We start from the raw sequence: 20,277 nt of genomic DNA on the forward strand, positions 1-20,277 counted from the left end.
CAGAGCTGGTCGTAACCAGGTGGCATACGTCACGCCCCTCGTTCCCCTGCAAGAGAGGTGTCAGAGGTAGTCAGCTAAAACAGACGTTTTAAATAAGATCCTCAGTCTCACATTATAATACCCAAAATGTCCAGGTTTCAACAGAAATCACTTATTATACCAAGAATCAGGACGATCTCAAACTTGAATGAAAAAAGACAATCAATAGATGCTAATACTGAAAAGACAGAGATCTTAGAATTATCTGACATAAGAATTTAAAACAGTCATCAACAAGCAATTCTAAACATGCTCACCACAAACGAAAAAACAAAGTCTCAGCAAAGAAATAAATATCCAAAGAACCAAAGGGAAACTTCAGATTTGAAAAATACAATAACCAAAAAAACCCCTCAACGGACACGCTCAACAGAACAATGGAGGAGAAAGAGAAAAGAATCAGTGAAGTCAAAGACAGAAAAAGAGAGTGCCTGATGTGAACAACAGAGAATTGGATTAAAAAAGAATTAACAAAGCCTCAGGGACCTGTGGGACTCTAACAAAAGACTGAACATCAATATTATCAGAGTCTCAGAAGAGGTGGAGAAAAGGCTTGAAGAAATAATGGCTGAAAACTTTCCCAAATTTGGGAAAAGACATGACGTACAGATTCAAGAAGCTGAGCAAATCCCGAACAGGATGAACTCAAAGAAATCCACACAAAAAAGCATCATAATTAAACTTCTAAAAACTAAAGACAAGGAAAGAAAGCTTGAAAGTAGCAAGAGAGAAAAGACACCTTACCTAAAGGAGAAAAACAACTAGAATGACGGCAGATTTCTCATCAGAAACCATGGGGCCAGAAAGAAGTGGCACAACACTTTTCAAGGGCTGGAAGAAAAGAACCGTCAACCCAGAATCCTACATCCAGTGAAATATCCTTCAGGAAAGAAAGGGATATTAAGACATTCTCAGATGAAGAAAAACTAAGAGAACTGTCACCAGCAGACCTACCCTAAAAGAATGGCTAAGAAATTTCTCTAATCAGAAAGAAGAAACCTTGGAACAACATGAAGAAGAAAGAACACACTAAACAAAAATATGGGTAAACACAGTAGAGTTTCCTCCTCCTCCTGAATTTTCTAAATTATATTTGATGGTTGCGGCAAAAATTAACATTGTCTGATATGGTTTACATGTATGTAGAAGAAATATTTAAGCCAATTATATTATAAATGGGGGAGGGTAAAGGGATGAAACGAATTAAGGTTCCTGTACTTTACTTGGACTGGTAAAATGATGATACCAGTGGACTGTGATACATTATGTATACATAATGAAATGTCTAGAATAACCACCAAAAAGCTATTAAAAAAAAAAAGCCCAACACAGATAAATCAAAAAGGAATCATAAAAAATGTTCAAGTAACCCAAAGGAAGGCAGGAAAAAGAAAACAGAGAATTAAAAAAGAGAAAACAACAAAATGTCAGACTTAAGCCGTTCATGTATGAATAATTACATTAAATGTAAATGGTTCAACACACCAACTAGAAGACAGAGGATGGCAGAGTGCATGAAAAAATATGGCCCAACTATATGCTGTCTATAGAAAACTCACTTCGGATAGCGATAAAGGCAGACTGAAAGTAAAAGGATAGAAAAAGTCATATCATGCAAACATTAATCAAAGAAAACCAGGAGTAGCAATATTAATATCAGATGAAGTACACTTCAAAGCAAAGAAAACTAGCAGAGCTGCAAAATATGTGAAGCAAAAACTGACAGAACTGAAAGAAATAGAGAAATTCATAATCATATTTGGAGACTTCAATACCCCTCTCTCAACAAATGATGAAACAACTAGATAGAAAATTAGCAAGGATACAGAAGAACTTGACAGTATCGACCAACAGGATCGAGTCGACATTTATGCAACACTCCACCCAAGAACAACACAGTACACATTTTCTCAAGCACTCATGGAACATATACCAAGATAAATCATATCCTAGGCCATAAAATAAACCTTAACAAATTTAAAACAACTGAAATAATAGAGTGTCCTCTCTGAACACAACAGAATCAAACCAGAAATCAAAAACAGAAAAATAACGGGAAAATCTCCAAACGCTTGGAAACTAAATAATACATATCTAATAATCCATGGGTCAAAGAGGAAAATTTTTAAAAAATACATTAAACTGAATAAAAATGAAAACACAACATAGCAAAATTTGTGGGGCATAGCTAAAGCAATGCTGCGAGGGAAATTTATAGCACTGCATGTATACATTAAACAAGTGAGAAAGTCTCAAATCAGTAATATAAGCTCCCTCCCCAAAAACCTAGAAAAAGAAGAGGAAAATAAAACCAAAACAGGGGCCAGCCCAGTGGCATAGCAGTTAAGTTCATACGCTCTACTTCAGCAGCCCAGGGTTTGCAGGTCTGGATCCTGGGCATGGACCTACACACTGCTCATCAAGCCACACTGTGGTGGCATCCCACATAAAATAGAGGAAGACTGGCACAGATATCAGCTCAGGGCTAATCTTCCTCAGGCAAAAAGAGGAAGATTAGCAACTGGGCCAATCTTCCTCACATAAAAAAATAAATAAATAAAAAATAAAACCAAAACTAGCAGAAAGAAGGGAATAATAAAGAGCAAAAAATAATGAAATTTAAAACAGAAAAATAACAGAAAATCAATGAAACAAAGAGCTGATTCTTGAAAAAGATAAAAGCAAACATCTTTAGCAAGACTTTGAATAAAGCAAAAGAGAGAAGAGGCAAATTAATTCCTGTTATTGGTAATCTGTAACAGGAATGAAACAGGAACAGCACTACAAGTTCTGCAGACATCAAAAGGATAATAAAAGAATGCTATCAACAACAACACACATAAATTTGAGAACTTAGATAAAATAGAACAATTCCTTGAAAAACACAAACTACCACAACTTACCCAATATATAATAGATAATTTGGATTCATAATTTAAAAACTTGCAAAAAAGGAATCTCCAGGCCCAGATGGTTTCATTGGAGAACTCTACTAAACATTTAAAGAATACCAATTCTAGACAACTTCTATCAGAAAACAAGAAAGGAGGACACATCCAATGCATTTTACGAAGCTAACATTACCCTGATATCAGAAGCAAAGACAGTATTTCTGAAAGACAACCAGAGACCAATACCCCTCATGAACATAGATCAAAAAATCCTTAACAAAATATGAGCAAATAGAATTCAATAATAAAAATTATAAACCATGACCAAGTGGAGTTTATTCCAGTTTATTTAGGCATGCAAGGCTGGTTCGATATTTGAAAATAAATGTAACCTACCATATTTAATAAGCATCTAAGAAGAATTACATGATATTAATTGGGGCAAAAATGCATTTGACGAAATTCAACATCCATTCATGATAAAACTTCTCGGAAAACTAGGAACTTAGGGGAAGGTCCTCATCTTTGATAAAGAACATCTACAAAGAACCTAGAGCTAACTATATATAACGATAAAAGACTGAATGTCTTCCTTCCAATATCAGGAATAAGGCAAGGATGACTGCTCTCACCACGTATTCAACACAGTGCTGGATTTTGAGGAGCGTAATAAGGCAAAAAAAGGAAACACAAGGCATATAGATCAGAAAGGAAGAAATAAAACTATCCCTTATTTGCAGACAACCTGATTGTGGATGTAGAAAAATCTCAAAAGACCTAAAAAACCCTCTTAGAGCTAATAATTGAGTTTAGCAAGGTGGCAGGAGACAAGATAAACATAATACCATTTACAATCACTCCAAAGAAAATGAAATACTCAGATGTAAATCTACAAACATTCAGCAAACAGGACTTGTTTGCTGAACACTACAAAACATGAAAGAAGTCAAAGACTGAAATAAATGGAGAAACATATGGTAAGCTTTAACAGAGTAAAAAATCAATATAGTAAAAATGTCAATTCTCCCCAAAGTGATACATGGGTTTAATGCAATTCCAATTAAAATCCCAGCAAGAATTTGTGTAGATATAAATAAGATTATTTTAAAATTTATATAGAAAGGCAATGAAACAAGAAAAGCTAAAACAACTTTAAAAACCCTCAAAAAGAAGAGAGAGGAATCAGTTTAACCAATTTTAAGACTTATGATATAGCTACAGTAATCAATACTCTATGCTACTGGAAACAGATCCACACAAATATGCTCAACTGACTTTTTGACAAAGGTGCAACAGCAATTCAATGGAGGAAAGACAGCTTTCTAAAACAAACTGTTCTGGAGCAATTGGATATTAACAGGTAAAAAAATGAATTCTCTCCATTTACATGATAATTAAGTTAAAATGGATTATAGACTTAAATGTAAAACTCTAAAACTTTTAGGAAAAACATAGAAGAAAATCTTTGGATCGACAGGTAGGGAGAGTTCTTAGACAACATCACAAGCATGATTCATAAAAAGGAAAAATTGATAAGTTGGACTTCATCAGAATTAAAACTTATGTTCCGAGAAAGACAATGTGAATAGGATAAAAAGACAAACTACAGGGTGGGAGAAAATTATTTGCAAACCACATATCTGACAAAAGACTAGTATCTGGAATATATAAAGAACTCTCAAATATCAACAGTAAAACAAAGAAACAAACAACACAATTAGAAAATGGGCAAAGGACATGAAGAAACATTTCGCTGAAGAGGTATACACATAGTAATTAAACATCATTAGCCATTAGGGAAATGCTAATTAACACCACGACAAGATATCAAAATGGCTCAATTAAAAAACAGTGACAACACCAAAAGCTAGTGAGGATGAGGAGAAAGTGGATCACTCATTGCTGGTGGGAATGTAAAATGGTACAGCCATTCTGGAAAACAGCTTGGCAGTTTCCTAAAAAAGCTAAACACATAACTACCATGTAGCCCAGCAATTATATTCCTGGACATTTATCCCAGAGAAATGGAAATGTATGTTCACACAAAATCTGTATGCAAATATTTACAGAGGTATTCATAATAGTCATAAACTGGAAACAACCCAGATGTCCTTCAGCGGATGAATGGTAAAACAAGCTGTGGTACATCCACACCATGGACTGCTACGTAGCAATAAAAAGGAATGAATTATTGTTAGAGACAACAACCTGCATCAGTTCACAGGGAATCATGCAGGGTAACAAAAGTCAATCCCCAAAGGTTACATATGGTATGATTCCATTAAAATAATATCCTTAAAATGACAAAATTTAGAAATAGAGAACAGGGTAGTGGTTGCCAGGAATTAAAAATGAGTTCAAAGCAGGAGGAAAGTGGATGTGGCTATAAAAGGGCAACACGATGGATCTTCGTGGAATGCAGGTCATGGAAATGTCCTGCATCTTGACTCTATCAATGTTAGTATCCTGGTTGTGACATTGTACCACAGTTTTGCAAGATGTTCCCATGGTGGGAAACTGGATAAAGCATGCATGGGATCACTCTGTATTGTATCTTAGAATTGCATCTAAAATCTATGGTTACCTCAAAATTGAAAGTTTCATTAGAATAAAAGTTCAATGTAGTCTGTATGTTGACAATTTTTATAATAAAATGTTAGGGAAAATGCAATGAACTGCAGCAATACAATCAAGTTCCCCAAGTCCACTAACAAGATGAGGATTTCTCTTTGCTATTAAAGACTGTGTGGGGCTGGCCTTGTGGCCAAGTGGTTAAGTTTGTGTGCTCTGCTTGGGTGGCCAAGGGTTTCGCTAGTTCATATCCTGGGCGTGGACATGGCACCGCTCATCAGGGCATGCTGAGGTGGCATCCTACATAGCATAAGCAGAAGGACCTACAACTACAATATACAACTAAGTACTGGGGAGCTTTGGGGAGAAGAAGGAAGAAAAAAAAAGATTGGCAACAGATGTTAGCTCAGGTGCCAATCTTTAAAAAAAAAAAAAGAAAGATCATGTGGATTACCAATATAGCACATTTGACTCACCATTTGTTTCTGGAGGCCATCTAATTTGTCTTCAGTACTGTCTTCTTTATCCATGTTGCCTCTAAATAAAAGTGAAAAAAAAAAGCATCACATACCACCTAGGAGCTATTTTGCAACCAGGATGATTACCAGAAAACTGCCTAAATCACCGACCAAAAGGAACATGAGCAGATCCCTTTCCCTACAAGCCTCAAAATCTTGCTTTCTCCAGTGTCCAGCTTCTACGGGCAAGGACACCTACTCAACTGAGACTTCAGTATGAGACTCATGATCTACTCAGGCAAGTTCAGAGGCTGGCTATTCAACAATGATACTATCACTAAAAAGTTAATTACTGCTTATCAGGAGTTATCTGAATATGTGGCTTTGATAAAAGAACAGACTTTAGAGACTGAAGGCTGTGCAAACCAAGCAAGTGCTGATGTGCCAACCCCCAGATGACAGTAGGATGAATCTGCAGACAGAATCACTTACATTTGGCAGCAGTCACTTCCTGAAAGGGAGCTCTGCTGCGACTGCTAAGAAGGAAGGACATTTTGCCATCTACCATCAGACACCTGCCTCCAGGTTAGCTGCCTAACGTCTTCTCTCTTACGAGCTTAACTATTGCTGATGCCTATCTGTTTTTCATGATTCCTTTTAAAATTGATTTTGAAGTATTCCTGTCTCAAATATTCTTGTCTTTGCTGCTCAGGTCCTGGAGGCAGGAGAACCTCCTATCTTCACTGCTTAATCACAGAAAGAGTAGCCACTCCACAAAATATAAGCTTTATGCCACATTCAGGTACCTCACCCAGCCCATGTTTGTCTTGACCCAGTGAATCTAACATTAGCATCAAGAGTCACTTGGGCATTTGTTAACAGCTCTCTAAATGGATCTTCCTCACCTGCCCGTAGGAAACACCTTTGGGGCAGAGAATGTTATGGTAGCTAAAGTGTTCTTCGGGGTTAAGGATAGACGGAAAATGCATTTCATCCTTTTCTTGGCTTTAGCAAATGGTTAGGGGCTCCTGGCAGTGCCATGCCCTCATGTCCAGATCTAGCCACAGCCCTAGGCAATGCAAAGCAGAATCTGCTACTTTTAGGGGAGAAGACCATGTCAAAAGCTTACTAAATACAAGCTAAGAGATACATACTATGATTTCCAAATACGTATAAATTTTGGAGAACCACAGTTTTGGACTGTTTATTTAGCTTCCCTATGACTTTAGATATTTGGGGGTTATGCCAACAGTAAATAAAACTCAGCCAAAGGGGATGCTTCCTTACTTTTTGCATACAACCTATGGACAAGATCTAAGTACCATGGCCATCAAACAGTGGCTCCTAAATCTATCCACCTTACTCATGGACCATGCAATCCTTAAATGATGCTGGAATTTCAGGGTCAAGAAGCCTGCACTTGCTGTGCCTCTTCTTAACTTTCTGCTAGGTATGAGAGGTCTGAAGTCTTCCTCGAGAATCCTCTGACCAGACAGGAGATGAGTCTGGCTATGGAGTAGAGCAGGATGGTGGGCAGCTTGGGGAACTCACGAAGGACAGGAACGAATATTTGGTTCCAAGTGCTTAGAAGTCAAAGAAAAGGCCTGAGGCATAGCAAGATAAAACTAAAGCAGCAATTTTGGAAGGCAGTTCCAGCACTGCAAAGTTTAAGGGAGATGCCAAACTGTGAGGAAGAGACTATGAGAGCACTATATATATATGTGGAAGGGGTCAGAGATTTGTAGCATGACATGTCACATCACAGTTGGCCTATGCAGCTTCTCACCTTTCAGGAACGTCTGAGGTCCCATCCGTAACACCTTGTTCTGCAGAAAGGGATTTCTCATCTGGCATCCCAACTTTCTCCAGGAAGCAAAGTGCTGGGTCTGCTCGCATGGCGTTGTACCTCTCATACCCTGATCAGGAGTAATGAGGAACATATGAAGTTATGTTAGAACAAAATCTGCCCTGGGCCCTACATAGCCATTTTATTTTCCTTATTAAGTAAAAGCATAACAAAAGAAACAAACAAAAAATACCTTTTTAAGATTAATTGGATCCTATAAGATTTCCTACCGAGGGAATATCCTTGAGCTAAACTGGACACATCTGAGTATGCTTAACCAAAAATGAAAGGTGTAAATATTGTAAATGTAAATATTCTGTCTGTGAAGAGACACAAGATACAGATACAATTCTCACTTGTTTCCTTCTTTTGGACAGCAAAGGGAATCAAGCAAGTTGGTTTTGCAACTTTGTCCCCTTGCCCCCCAACTCTGAACAACCCTGTTATCTCCTAAATGGGCCTTGTTTGCTTATAGTCCAATTTTATCTCATGTGTTAGGAAGGGAAGCTGTGCAAAGTGATGGATGCAAGGCATGCTGTGATTGTTATTCGGATTAAAACATATCTATTGCCCCTGTATTCACAATTTGGTATAAAACCCTAATCCACTGGCCAAGCCTTTGGAATTGCCCCTCACCACATCTCCAAAGTCAAAATGGATAGAGCATTTTTGACCCAGAAGAGAGACCTCAAAAGGGAGGCAAAATAATGAAAAAAAAAATCACTTAATTTGATAAAGTCCACACATGAGAATCTGTCATTATTTTATTGAATCAATGTAATCTTTTAAAGATATAGGATTTGGTTATGTAAAAGATCCAAACCTACTGTTGCATCAAATTATCTTGGGGGGAACCCCTTTCCACATTGCTCCCAGGAAACAAAGTCAATTTCTAGCTCTGTAGTATGTACAGAGAGACCCCATCACAGGTGATGGAAGACAGTGTACCTAAAATGAGAACCAGCTTGGCTGCTAATAAACTTGATTTTACTTTGTTGGATATTCCACTTACATTTTGGCTTTTGTTCTAATATCAGTGTTGATGAGTTCTATCCTTTGCCCTGTAGGCAGCACCTGGTACTTGTTCTCTGAGGAGCTGCAGGTACTTTATCTTTTAATCCAAAGTGACTCTCCTGCCATCTCCATGCCAGTCCTGCCCACGAGAGGCATACAGCAGGAGAAACTGTGGTGCCTTATGTTCTTCTTTATTCACTTATTCCTTAGGGTGATTATTTGATTACTGTCTCTCTCATGAGACTACGGGCTCCTTAGGAACAGAATCTCTGACTGATTTTACTCAATGTTATATATTTAGTACCTAGCACAGGGCCTGACACCATACATATTTGACAAACAATTGACTGGATGAGTCAGTTTTGCCGATTCTCTTCCAATAATCACTGCAAGAAGAACCATTCTCACCCTCTCCCCACGTTCTACTTCAGCTCACGTCTGAACAGAAATGTCCTTGATGCTCCTGTGTTGATGAAATTCCTGCCACTGTCTCTACCTGCGCCTTCCCATGAAAAGAGGGGTGTTTTATCTGACAGATGAGATGGTGAAAGCTTCTTCCACTGACCCTTTACTATCAGGGAGGTTACCTGTCCATTATTGCCCTGTCTTCATGCAATCTGTGCTTTCACAGGGCATGAACCAGGGTAGGTTCCTCCAGGTGCCTACTAAGTGGGCAAGCTTCAACTCTGCAGACTTTGTCTTGTCATGTGTGGGTCTGAAGTCTAGACAGATTCTGCATTTTTATATCTCAATCAGCTATGAAGCTGGAGGCGAGGAAGAGGGACTGATTTGGTTCCCTAGAAAACCCTAACAACTGTCCTGAAAAGAGAGAAGTAGGGGCTGTAACCACAAAACAAAGAAATAAATAGTAAAATGACAGGCCTTTGAGGGAGTGTAGGCTGCTCGCCTCTTCACTTAGTCTAAAAGCACCTCTCTAAGAATACGAACAGAAATACTAAACTCCGTATCTTAATGAAAATTTCAAAAATCCAGGCTGCCCTAGAGGGGTGGCAATCACTTAATGCACATGAGAGCTGTCAAGAGAATCATTCAGAATATGTTTGCTACTGGCCCTTCCAAAGATTTTAACCAATTCCTCCACGGGAGTCAGCTTGGAGATGGAACCATGGCTATGTTCTTCTGATGCAAGTAGGGCTGTAGTGGGCTATGTCTAGTGTGGACTTAAAGATCCACAAAACCTCAGACAATGAACAGCTGTGTGTTTCTTAACAAAGAAAATGGTTGCAGGACTCATAAGCTCATACTTATGCCTCCAAGGCATGGAGGCAAGGCAGAGAGGGCTTCCTGATAGAGATTTCTGAAAAGTGAACACCTGACAGCTTGTTTTTCTGGAAATGTCATATCTCCACCAGCTGGTGGGTATCTGGGAGTTTGTCACCTGGGAAGACATGTTGTGTGGGCTTGGTAATACTGAGGGGAGGGCTGAGTTATACAAGCGAGGTCAGGTGTGTTACCGAGATGAGGACAGGTCTAAGCCTATGCTCATGGAAAGTCCCAGGGGCAGCACCCAGCCAGGAGCAGGATCTGATGTGAACTCTGGAAGACTCCAAGGAGGACGGGCCCACGAGGCCAACCATATGCATCTGTCCAACGTAGTCTAGGTTGATTAAATGTCACCATCCAACTAAACAGGTCTGGTCCTATCCAAGAGTGAGTCAGTCTGCATGCGTGGCTTAAGACAAGTCCCCTAGCTCTGGGTACAGAGGCAGGGTTTCCCGTGTTTACAGGGTGTCTGCTAAACTCATCATATACCAAAATGAGGCGCTTCAGGCATTGCACACATCACCTTTCTAGCACCTGCCCCTCAGCCCTGACTTGAATACCGAGTTCACCTCAATTGGCACAATCTGGGAAAATTTAAATGGAATGGGTGATGCATCATCTTAAATTCTTACAAGTGTGTTCAGGAAACACTTAGGAATAATTAATTTATACGCCTCAAAGCTACTTCATAGAGAATAAAGTTTTAGATGTAGAAATGACCTTAGACATCATGTGGTTGATCTTCTACCGTTTCTGATATGAGACTAGGAGAGATCAATTGATTAATCTCACTGCCCTAAACCTTGATCAAAGATTATGAAACTAGAAGGTATTGTGCCAATATTAACTTGCCTTTCCTTGGAGAGAAAGGGTCTGGGGCCTCCTTAGAGTCTTGTCCTCTTTTACATATTCTGGGGCTACACTGTTAGCCATATCTTTTGGTGAATTATACCTATCATCATTGTGTAATGACTGTCTTTACCTCAAATTATGCTTTTTTCCTTAAAGATTTTTTCTATGATATTGATTTTGCCATACCAGGTTTTTTTTTTTTTTGCCTTTCTGGCGGTGGTGGTTAGTATTTGTCTGGCATATCTTGTTTTATCCCTTAGATGTCAACCTGATTCTATCTCATCTTCTCTTTCTTGTCTCCATTTCTTCATCTCTCAGGAGTATGTTCTTCCAGCTTTGCTTCTCTGGACCAGAGAGCCCTTACTTGGCCTCCTTTCCTCCATTTCTGTGTAGGTATTAAAAACCAAGTCTCTCTGGTCTGCTGTCATATCAGTTCCTGAGTTTTCAGCTCTGGCTTTAACTGATCTCTTACTTGGTAATTTTGCTTTATTTCTTCCCAGTTCAGCTAGGTAGTTTAACACTTGTCATAATTCACCTAGGCTTTCTGTTGCCTGTGGTGTGAGTGTTGGGCTTGGGGAGGCAGAGGAAGCATGTAAGTTCTGTCTGCCATACTGCTGGGACTTCAGATTGTGTCCTCTGTTCACAAGACATTGTCTCCATCAGGGATTCGGCAATGTGCCCTAAAACCACCACTGAAACGAGGCACAGGGTGAACAGACTTTCCATAGACCAAGTTCAGATGCTCTGGAATTTGGACGCCTTCAGCATAGCAGCTTGTCTTCTTCTGGGTTCTTTCCAAAATTAGATTAAACCAAGTTTCAGTTGCACGGTGGTTCCTTGTACTTAACAAGGGGATAACATGCTGCTTCTTCCCACTTCAGAGCTGAGTTCTAGCCCTGCACTGTCCAGAGGAGCCACATGTGGATATTTAAATTTGAATTAAATAAAATTACACAAAGTTAAAAATAAAGTTGCTCAGTTGTACTAAGTTGTATTTCAGGTGTGCAATAGTCACATGCGGCTATTGGCTTCCATAGTGGGTAGTGAGAAACAGGACATTTCCACCATCACATCTATTGGACAACACTCCTCTAACCTAACCCCAGTGGTTTGACGAGGAGCTCTCAGCAGCACTGGACCTCCCAAAACCTGCATTTGCAACACCAGAATCCAAGTTTTGAGAGGACTCTTCATTAAAATATGTATAGGCATGGTTGTTAAGTAAATATAACTGGTTGGCCTACAAATGTTGAAGAATTCTCCTCATAAGGCATGTGTTAGAAGGTTAACCTTGCAAAGGAAGAGCAATAAGCAACAGCAGAGCAGCACCGAGTATCTATTAAGTACCACGCGCTGTTCTAGGCAGTATATTGCTGCATTTAATCGTCGAACAACCCTCCAGGGAGGTTGTTTTGATAGTATCGTCATTGTACAGGTGAGGAAATAGGTCAGAGAAGTTTATGACTTGCTCAAAGTCATGCATTTAGTAAGTGGCATAGTTCACGGAAAAACCCAGGTGTATCTAACTCTTCCCACTTTAAACCCTAGTCTCCAGTTTAAAATTTCAGTTAATTCAACTGGGAGGGAAGATGTGTACCAGGCACATTACAGTGACTATCTTCTGGCACTTTCATTAGTCGTTTTAACTACTGTCTGAAAGCAAGGGCAGGACACAGTGCAAGAAGTAAAGAAAGGGAGCACTTATTTCAGTTTTTAGACAGAAGAACTTAGTGCCAGAAGTGCCAGAACAGTGCCAGAAATGAAGAAAGGGGCACTTATTTCAGTTTTTCCAAACTGCACAAAAAACTTCTGGATCCTTTATTCTTGGTTACCACATTTTAAAAAAAGGGATGTCCGTGCCATCCTTTATCCATAAATTTTTATACCAAGAGAGCAAAAGATACACTAGGAATATGTGGATTACGTAGATTAACCTTAGAATTCTGCATACATATGAAATGTTGAAACCTGACATTTTCCCAACTTATTTATTCCTTCATCCAAGAAACACTGGGTACCTACTATGTGCCAGGCACTAGGCTAGGTGCTGGGACTGTATGAGTGATTGAGAGTGAATAGTCCCAGGCCTGACAATGTGGAAAGGCTACTGTGAGGAAGATACAGACTGAACAAGCTCTTTGTGGACACAATCACCCTCTTGAAGTTCCTCTCTGATATTAACATTTACTGTCATTTTCATGACTCACATTCATCTGGTTGAAATTCTGAGAGGACAGAGGTGAGGCTCCACATTCTAAGAAAGACATACAAGAGGACTATGGAGTTTTTCAGGAAGGGGAAAACATTCACTGAAATACACACCATGTTTGAACACACCAATCAGAAGGGACTTATCGGCCTCAGCATCCCACCAATCCACTGGGATCTCCATGTAGTCAATGTCGGGCAGAGGCACTTCTAGCTCTCTGTGGAAGGAAGAGCACGGACTGAGGGTTCCTTCAACACAGGCAGAAAACACAAGAGCTACCGGCCAAACCCTTAATAGTCACATCCCTACTTGCATGCTTAGACACTGACGTAACAAGGATTCAGAAAGTTGTGGGCCAAGGTTTCCTAACCAGGGCTTTCCATCAGGCTCATCCAGTGAGCCATTTCTGCATATGTTCTTGATTTCCAGGCTCCACCTCAGGCTGACTGACACAGAATCCTAAAGCACCTCTTGAAGAACTCATCACCAGTCGACCTGGGGTGGGGCCTTGGGATCTACATGTATAAGGTAGTTCTGATGTGCATCTTCAGTTGACAACTACAGCAAAAACCATCAATATATTGGTCATTTGAACATAGAACACCCCCCAAGTGGTTAAATTCGTACATGATCAAATGCTGAAAAGTGCTCAAATCATCTTGATTCAACATGCAGAGATCTCAAGCACTATCTGAGAACAAGAGAGTCTGCATTGGTACATGCAGGGATATGAAAAGAGCCTTTCAGAGGATAGGTGGCACCTCCTAGCAGCGGTGTCTGTTGGGTCAAAACTGATCAAAAATTGCACTTCCCCTGGACAAAGGGATGAACATAACTCGCCCTACGGAGCAGACATGCAGGGATTAGCAAGCCTGTACCATCAGCCCCTCTCTCTGTTTCTGTCCATGTTCTGAAAGCTCACATTGACCTTTAGCTCACTGTCTTTATTTGTCTGAGAACAGACCTTACAATTTGAAGAGTTTGGGGTCTCGGGGGAGAACATCTACCTGGATGGCTCCTCCCTGCCAACTCCCAGCTCTCTGAGACGGTTCCTCTGTAGCATTTGAGGATCTTCTTCCATCAGGCTCTTATTGTGACACAGGCTGACTGCCCCTTGCTAGGTCCAGCTCCCTCTGTGGGGATGGTGGTGTTCCCTGGCCCCCACCTTTCCAGGCAGTGCTCCCTATCTGCCTCCACTACAGGGCCCACTGCTCTGCCTGCATGGTGCCATGGGATGAATGACTTTTCTGGGATGAACTGTTATTCCTTCTTCATGGCAACTTCTCCACAATAAGGCATTAAGCCTGAACAGCACAGGTGAGAACCAAGATGGAGGAAAGCAGAGGAAAGGTGGGAAGAGGGTGGGCCATAGACTCACCCTCTCTATGCTCTACCTGGCTTCCATCCATCTACATGTCTAAGAAAGCACATGACAGAGGGATGAATAAGTTCATGTAGATTACTTCTGCCAGGTAATACCTGATATAAGTGGTCAGGTTAAATTCTGCTACATTTATGCAACTCAAAAATTGAATCTTGGGGCCGGCCTGGTGGTGTAGCGGTTAAGTTCGCATGTTCTGCTTCTTGGCAGCCTGGGGTTTGCCGGTTCGGATCCCGGGTGAGGACATGGCACCACTTGGCACGCCACGCTGTGGCAGGCGTCCCACATATAAAGTAGAGGAAGATGGGCACAGATGTTAGCTCAGGGCCAGGCTTCCTCAGCAAAAAAGAGGAGGACTGGAAGTAGTTAGCTCAGGGCTAATCTTCCTCAAAAAAAAAAATTGAATCTTTTCACCAAAACACTCAACTTCTCTATGCCTACTAGAAATAACTACAATTAACTACAGAAAGCACATCAAGTAGTAACAGTCATTGTGATGCTTGCTCTTGATTACAAATTACCCCATGAGTAGGGCTGTTAATGTCCTTCACCTCTCATAGGAGCACCTTCTTTAGTGCTCCTATGACCACTAGAGCCATTAGCATTGCCTAATGGAAAGAAAGAGAAAGAAGAAACCATGGCCCCAGGTCATCTCAAAGCAAAGTTGAAATACCAACACTTCTGGTTTCCTGGGGAGCAACAGGCATTGTACAGGGCTGCATACTGCAGATATGGCAAAGGCGAAGGAGGCTGTGTGGTGATCCCACCTAGAAAGTGTGACTCTCTGACAGCTCGATCAAGTGGTAGCTAGGAACTTCACGTCTCATTCCCTGAAATTCGGGGGGATTCCCACAGGATTCTACAGCTTTGGAAATACTAACTTACAAAACTAAAGTGCAACAAATCAAACAGGTCACAAGGTATTATAAACATGATTAGCAAATAGAGGAGAACCACTCAAATGCAGAACAGTACTAAGGCCAAGAATGGGATTCTGAGTAACACTCCAGTGTATACCTGTCAGATCAAGTGTATCAAGTAATTAATACTCATTCTACAATGATTAGTTAAGGTAGAGAAATGACTGTTTTAAAGGAAAGTTTACAACATCACTGGGGGAAAAAAACTACTAAAAAAACCTCACCAAAAGTTGTGTTTCTAAGAAAGTTTTCTCCTTTATGTGACTTGTAGGTGACCTGCTTGCACTTCCATCCAAGGGGCTGATCCTGGGCAGGTGGGAATATGGGCCTCCTGAAGCCCAGGCAGGTTTCTCCACTTGCACAAACAGGCACTTTTGGCAATTCTTTAACATTGAGAGCTAAGGCGGACTTGTTTTACCTGGCGGGAGTGCCTTCAAATGCTTTATCAGCTGCTTCTCCCAGTATTTCAGCTTTTAGGTAGTATAGCATCCGGACTCGCAAAAGTACCCTATGAAAGGTGAACACATTAATGCAAGCACATTAGAACCCAGGAGTGCCTGTGAACTGCCACACCCCAGTTGACATAGGGAAATTCTGGGCATTCCCATGTCATTAGTGATAGGAAGCTATACGTGAGAGAGCACTAGAAAGACAAAACACTCGGTACTGAAGGCAGCCGTTACTATGATTATCCCCATTTTACACAAGAAAAAGATATCTCATCAGTCATCTGTTAGGTCACCCTGAGAACCATGGGGTGCGGCAGAAACAGCATTCCTCCTGGTCCTTAAAAAGAGTACTCATCCCCCTCCATATGGCCACAATGACCTCTTAGGCAGAGCTGCCTTCCAAGAGGCTGGTTACCAGTTTACTAGTTTCCTGAAGAATGAGTAATGTTGAATGGTGCTGCTTTCAAACACTTTCACTTACACAGAGTTACATGAACATTTGAAGTCTTTTTCATAACAATACTGCCAGAAAGTGATCATGTCTTCTCTCCTGAGGTGCTCAATTCACTGTGATTCTGCATGGACCACACTCAGGCTCATGGGAATGCGCTGAACGTGTTTGAGACAAGGCAATTAAGTAAGCTTTTGCTGGGCAACTACTGTGTGCCCTGCACAAGCTGGGTACTATGAGGTACATAACAAAAGTAAACAATTTAACCCCATTCTTGAGGAGCCCACAGCAGTTGAATTGTGAAATAAAACCTACCAAGAAAGAATAAGAGCACAGAAGATGACAGTGGGGGTCAAGGGAGGGGAAGGCTTAATGTATGCAAAACCAGGGTGAAAGTAAGGGCAGGCACAGAGAAGCTGATCATGTTCCAGGAGATGCTCCATACTCTCGGCTAAGCTGCAAAAAGGTTTAGAAGGAGTACTTATAACTTGCTCAATAGCAGTCAAGAGTAAAGGCTAACTATTAAAAACAAAGCCAATTTACATATACTTATATAGGAACTGATCTCCACACAAGTTGTTTAAAAAAGAGCACAAATAGTATGTAAAGTATGTATTATTTTAGGGGGATGGTAAAGGAGGCCATACATTCACCTACGCTGGTCCATGTCCAGGGTCTCTCTGGAAAAACCAGTACGGGTGGTTGCCTCTGGAGATGGAAACAAGGGAAGTGGAGGTGGGAGCAAAATTGACTTTTGAGAAAAATCTTTTAAAGACATACATGTCTTATCTATTTAAAAGATGTTAATAATGAAGGGCAGAGGCGTCTAAAAAAGCATAATTTCTTAGATCTAGGTAGAAATGCCACTTTCTGGGCTTGAGTTGTAGATGGCAACACACCAAGTTAGAACTTTTAGATTGGAACCCTTACTTTTCTGGTATACCATTCCTTACCTCAGCTGTCAATCAATTCAAATAATTTGGAGATTTTTTTTTGAAATCTGGTATCCCCTTCCAGTCACTCTCCCCACCCACAAATGGACAATCATCATCCTCACCTCTTACAGCTTAGATTTGAAGCAGTTGCTTTTTAACTTTTTAAAGTGCATTTGATGACAATTTCACGTCCCTAAATACTATACTATAATAAAAACAAACAAGGCTTTGAGTACTTACTATGTGCCAGCCGGTATTGGCTTACTGACTCCTCATAACAATGCTAAGAGGTAGGAAATATTATTATCCTCATTTTCTAGATGAAGGAAAGAAGGCACACAGAGGTTAAGTAATTCACCTGCTGGTAAGTAATGGAGCCAGGACTTAAATCCAGGCAGTCCTGATCCCAGAGCCTGTCTTAACCCTTATCTGATATTGGGGTGGCAGTAAATTTGCTAATTAACAGAACCCAGAACTCTAGAAGCTCACAGTCCAGTTATGCCGAAGAAATACTGCCTGTTCGTTGTACTTCAGGACAGAACCAGGACCAAAGATCAAAGGGTAGAAGTTTCAAGGAAGCAGATTTTAAATTCAATGTACAGAAGGACAGTTAATTAGAATCATCTGGTGATTAAATAAGCCTCACTGAGAAATGGTAAACTCCTGTCACTAGGAAGGCTCAAACAGAGGCTGGAAGACTCCTTATCAGGATACTGCCCACGGAACTCCCACACTGAGTGGGAAGAGCTACAAGGTCCCTGCCGGCTCTGAGCCTGGCTCTTGCTGAGCCAGAACTAAAGAGGACAGTGGTCTCCATTAGATTCAGAATATAAATGACAGTCACCATCTCCAAACTTGGAGAAGTGCTTTACTGCATTATTCTTTGATTCCCAGGGTCAGGCACGCACTCAGGAAAAGTCTTGTGGGTGGTGGTTAGAATGTTAAGGAATTTCTCAAAGGTCAGAATTGGTTCTGGCCATCATCTGTGATCATCTCTGCAGGTGTCAAGGAAAGTTCTATGTCAGCCTCTCCAGTTCAGCATACTCTAAGTGCTACAGATCCACATCTGCAGCTGTGGATGGAGAGCCAAATGCTGTTGCTGTAACTTAATAAGGCAAAACCTGAGTCCTTTGTTCTGCTCTTCATCTTTAGTGAATATAACAATTCTGACCCTGTCATGACTACAAGTATTGCCATTCTCCGAGCCTATGAGGCTTACAATCATGGAGTTAGCTGCTTTCATGTTCATCACACATTACAGATTCTTCCTTAGTCAGTCTCTCATATTTGACCCTTTCTCTCCAATTCTACAGTCAGCACCCTAATCTAAGTCCTCGTGATCAATATTGAAATTACGACAGAACTCTCCTAGTTGGCCATTCAGCTCTAGGTCTACCTACTCCATCTTGCTAACTGTTGCCAGTATAATTTTTCTCCCCAAATACCATTTTTCATCATGTCTCACCTGTTCAAGCAATATAGTTGCTTAATATTTACAATAGAATCCTTGGTTAGCCTGCCATACAAGATGGCTCATCAGTGAGTCCTCTTAGCCAGCCAAGAGCCTCCTCTGTCTGTCTCCCACATGGTGACTCTGATTCAGTCACAAGGAACATGCCATCAAGTCCTGCCCCAGTCAGGCTCTACTACCAACCGTGTGTACCTTAAGACTCAGCTTGAGATCTACTGTCCCCAAAGAGCTTGTGCTTTTGTGTACAGTGGTTTTTATTACGGTATTGGGCATGAGACTTAGCTTCAAATATTTGGAGAGACAAAAGGAAAGGATTTGACTTCATCCATACAAGAAAAAAAAGACAGAACCCAACAACAACTACAGGACCATTAGGTGGATGCTACAGGAAGGAAGGAAAACCCCAGCAAAACAGCCCTAATTTATAAGATAATAAACTCTTTATAACCAGACATGTGCAAGCAGAGATGTTCTCACTGCCTACCTGGAATGCTGGGCAGATGAGTCTAACATGGCCTAGGAAGCTAGATTAGATGCTCTCCAAGGGTCCTTTTAATTTTAATAGATATACTGTATAGTGATGTAAATATCCATGTGCAAACCTGTCATTGTCTTGTGGCTGAGTGCTCTGACTTCCCCAAACTAAACTTTACAAGAACAGAGTTTCATTTTCTATCACTTTTTCCTTGGTCTCTCCCCGCTCCACTGTTAGCATAGGGATATAAAGAATACTATCTCAAATGCATGTCTGTCAAATACCTGGAGGCCATGAATTGCAATGGCAAACTATAAGAGGAAGCAATTTGGCATGGGAGCTTGGAGTAGTGGCCACTAAGGCTAGTCTTCTGCTCTTGCTAATGTGACCTCAGGGGCAGAGAAGGGAAAAGGAAAAGGAGAGAGAATAGTGAAATACACCAGTGTCCTAAATGGATTTTGAGGGTCAGGTGAGAAAAACCCTTGGGGGTACACACCGCATTGGTAGAGAGATCAGGTTCTAGGGGAGAAGAGACAATATTAAAGGAGTTAGAGAAGCTTTAACACGAATGAATCCTGACCTGGCTCAGACCACATATCGTGCCTTTCCAGACCTTGCATGGTGATAGAGGAACATCCAGTGGTCTCCTACGACCCTGTGGGGGTCCCAGGAGTCTGGAAAGTCTGAGTGGAGCTAACGCCAGGCGGTGGGGAAGGGGTGTACTCACTTGTTGCAGTGCTGTTTCAGGTGTTTCTTGTAGCCATCATCATGCAAGACCACCTCAGGGTTGCAGGTGGCCAGCCAGTCTGCATTCTTTAACTCTGGGAGCAGCAGCTGGTTCTTTGTTTTCTTCCCCTTCCTTCCTCTGGGAACTGGAGCAGACAACCCTGAAACAGAAAGGCAGGTTGATCAGCCAAGGCAGCTTAAACATGGGTGTTAGAACAGAGCTGGGCTAGGGTTGCAAAGAGGGAGCCAGGCTGTACTCAGTGGCCCTGGATGACAGACCCCACTCCTCAGTCCACCAAGTAGTG

The 20,277-nt window shown here is 41.0% G+C and overlaps 1 protein-coding gene across 3 annotated transcripts in view; it reads right to left on the reverse strand.

The window, feature by feature from the left end:
• The window catches only part of CHD6 (chromodomain helicase DNA binding protein 6), a 200,717-nt gene that overhangs the window by 30,478 nt on the left and 149,962 nt on the right, over nucleotides 1-20,277 (reverse strand). For 2 of the 3 annotated variants that reach the window (XM_046678722.1, XM_046678723.1), the window contains exons 23-27: nucleotides 19,974-20,133; nucleotides 15,884-15,973; nucleotides 13,278-13,381; nucleotides 7,746-7,875; nucleotides 5,978-6,038 (exon numbers count right to left, since the gene is read on the reverse strand). In XM_046678722.1, coding sequence (XP_046534678.1) covers nucleotides 5,978-6,038; nucleotides 7,746-7,875; nucleotides 13,278-13,381; nucleotides 15,884-15,973; nucleotides 19,974-20,133 — 545 coding nt within the window. The remainder of the gene's footprint in view (nucleotides 1-5,977; nucleotides 6,039-7,745; nucleotides 7,876-13,277; nucleotides 13,382-15,883; nucleotides 15,974-19,973; nucleotides 20,134-20,277) is intronic. The other variant, XM_046678724.1, reaches the window with a different exon arrangement.

This window comes from Equus quagga, chromosome 12, assembly GCF_021613505.1.
Source record: "Equus quagga isolate Etosha38 chromosome 12, UCLA_HA_Equagga_1.0, whole genome shotgun sequence".
NCBI classification, from domain to species: Eukaryota; Metazoa; Chordata; class Mammalia; order Perissodactyla; family Equidae; genus Equus; species Equus quagga.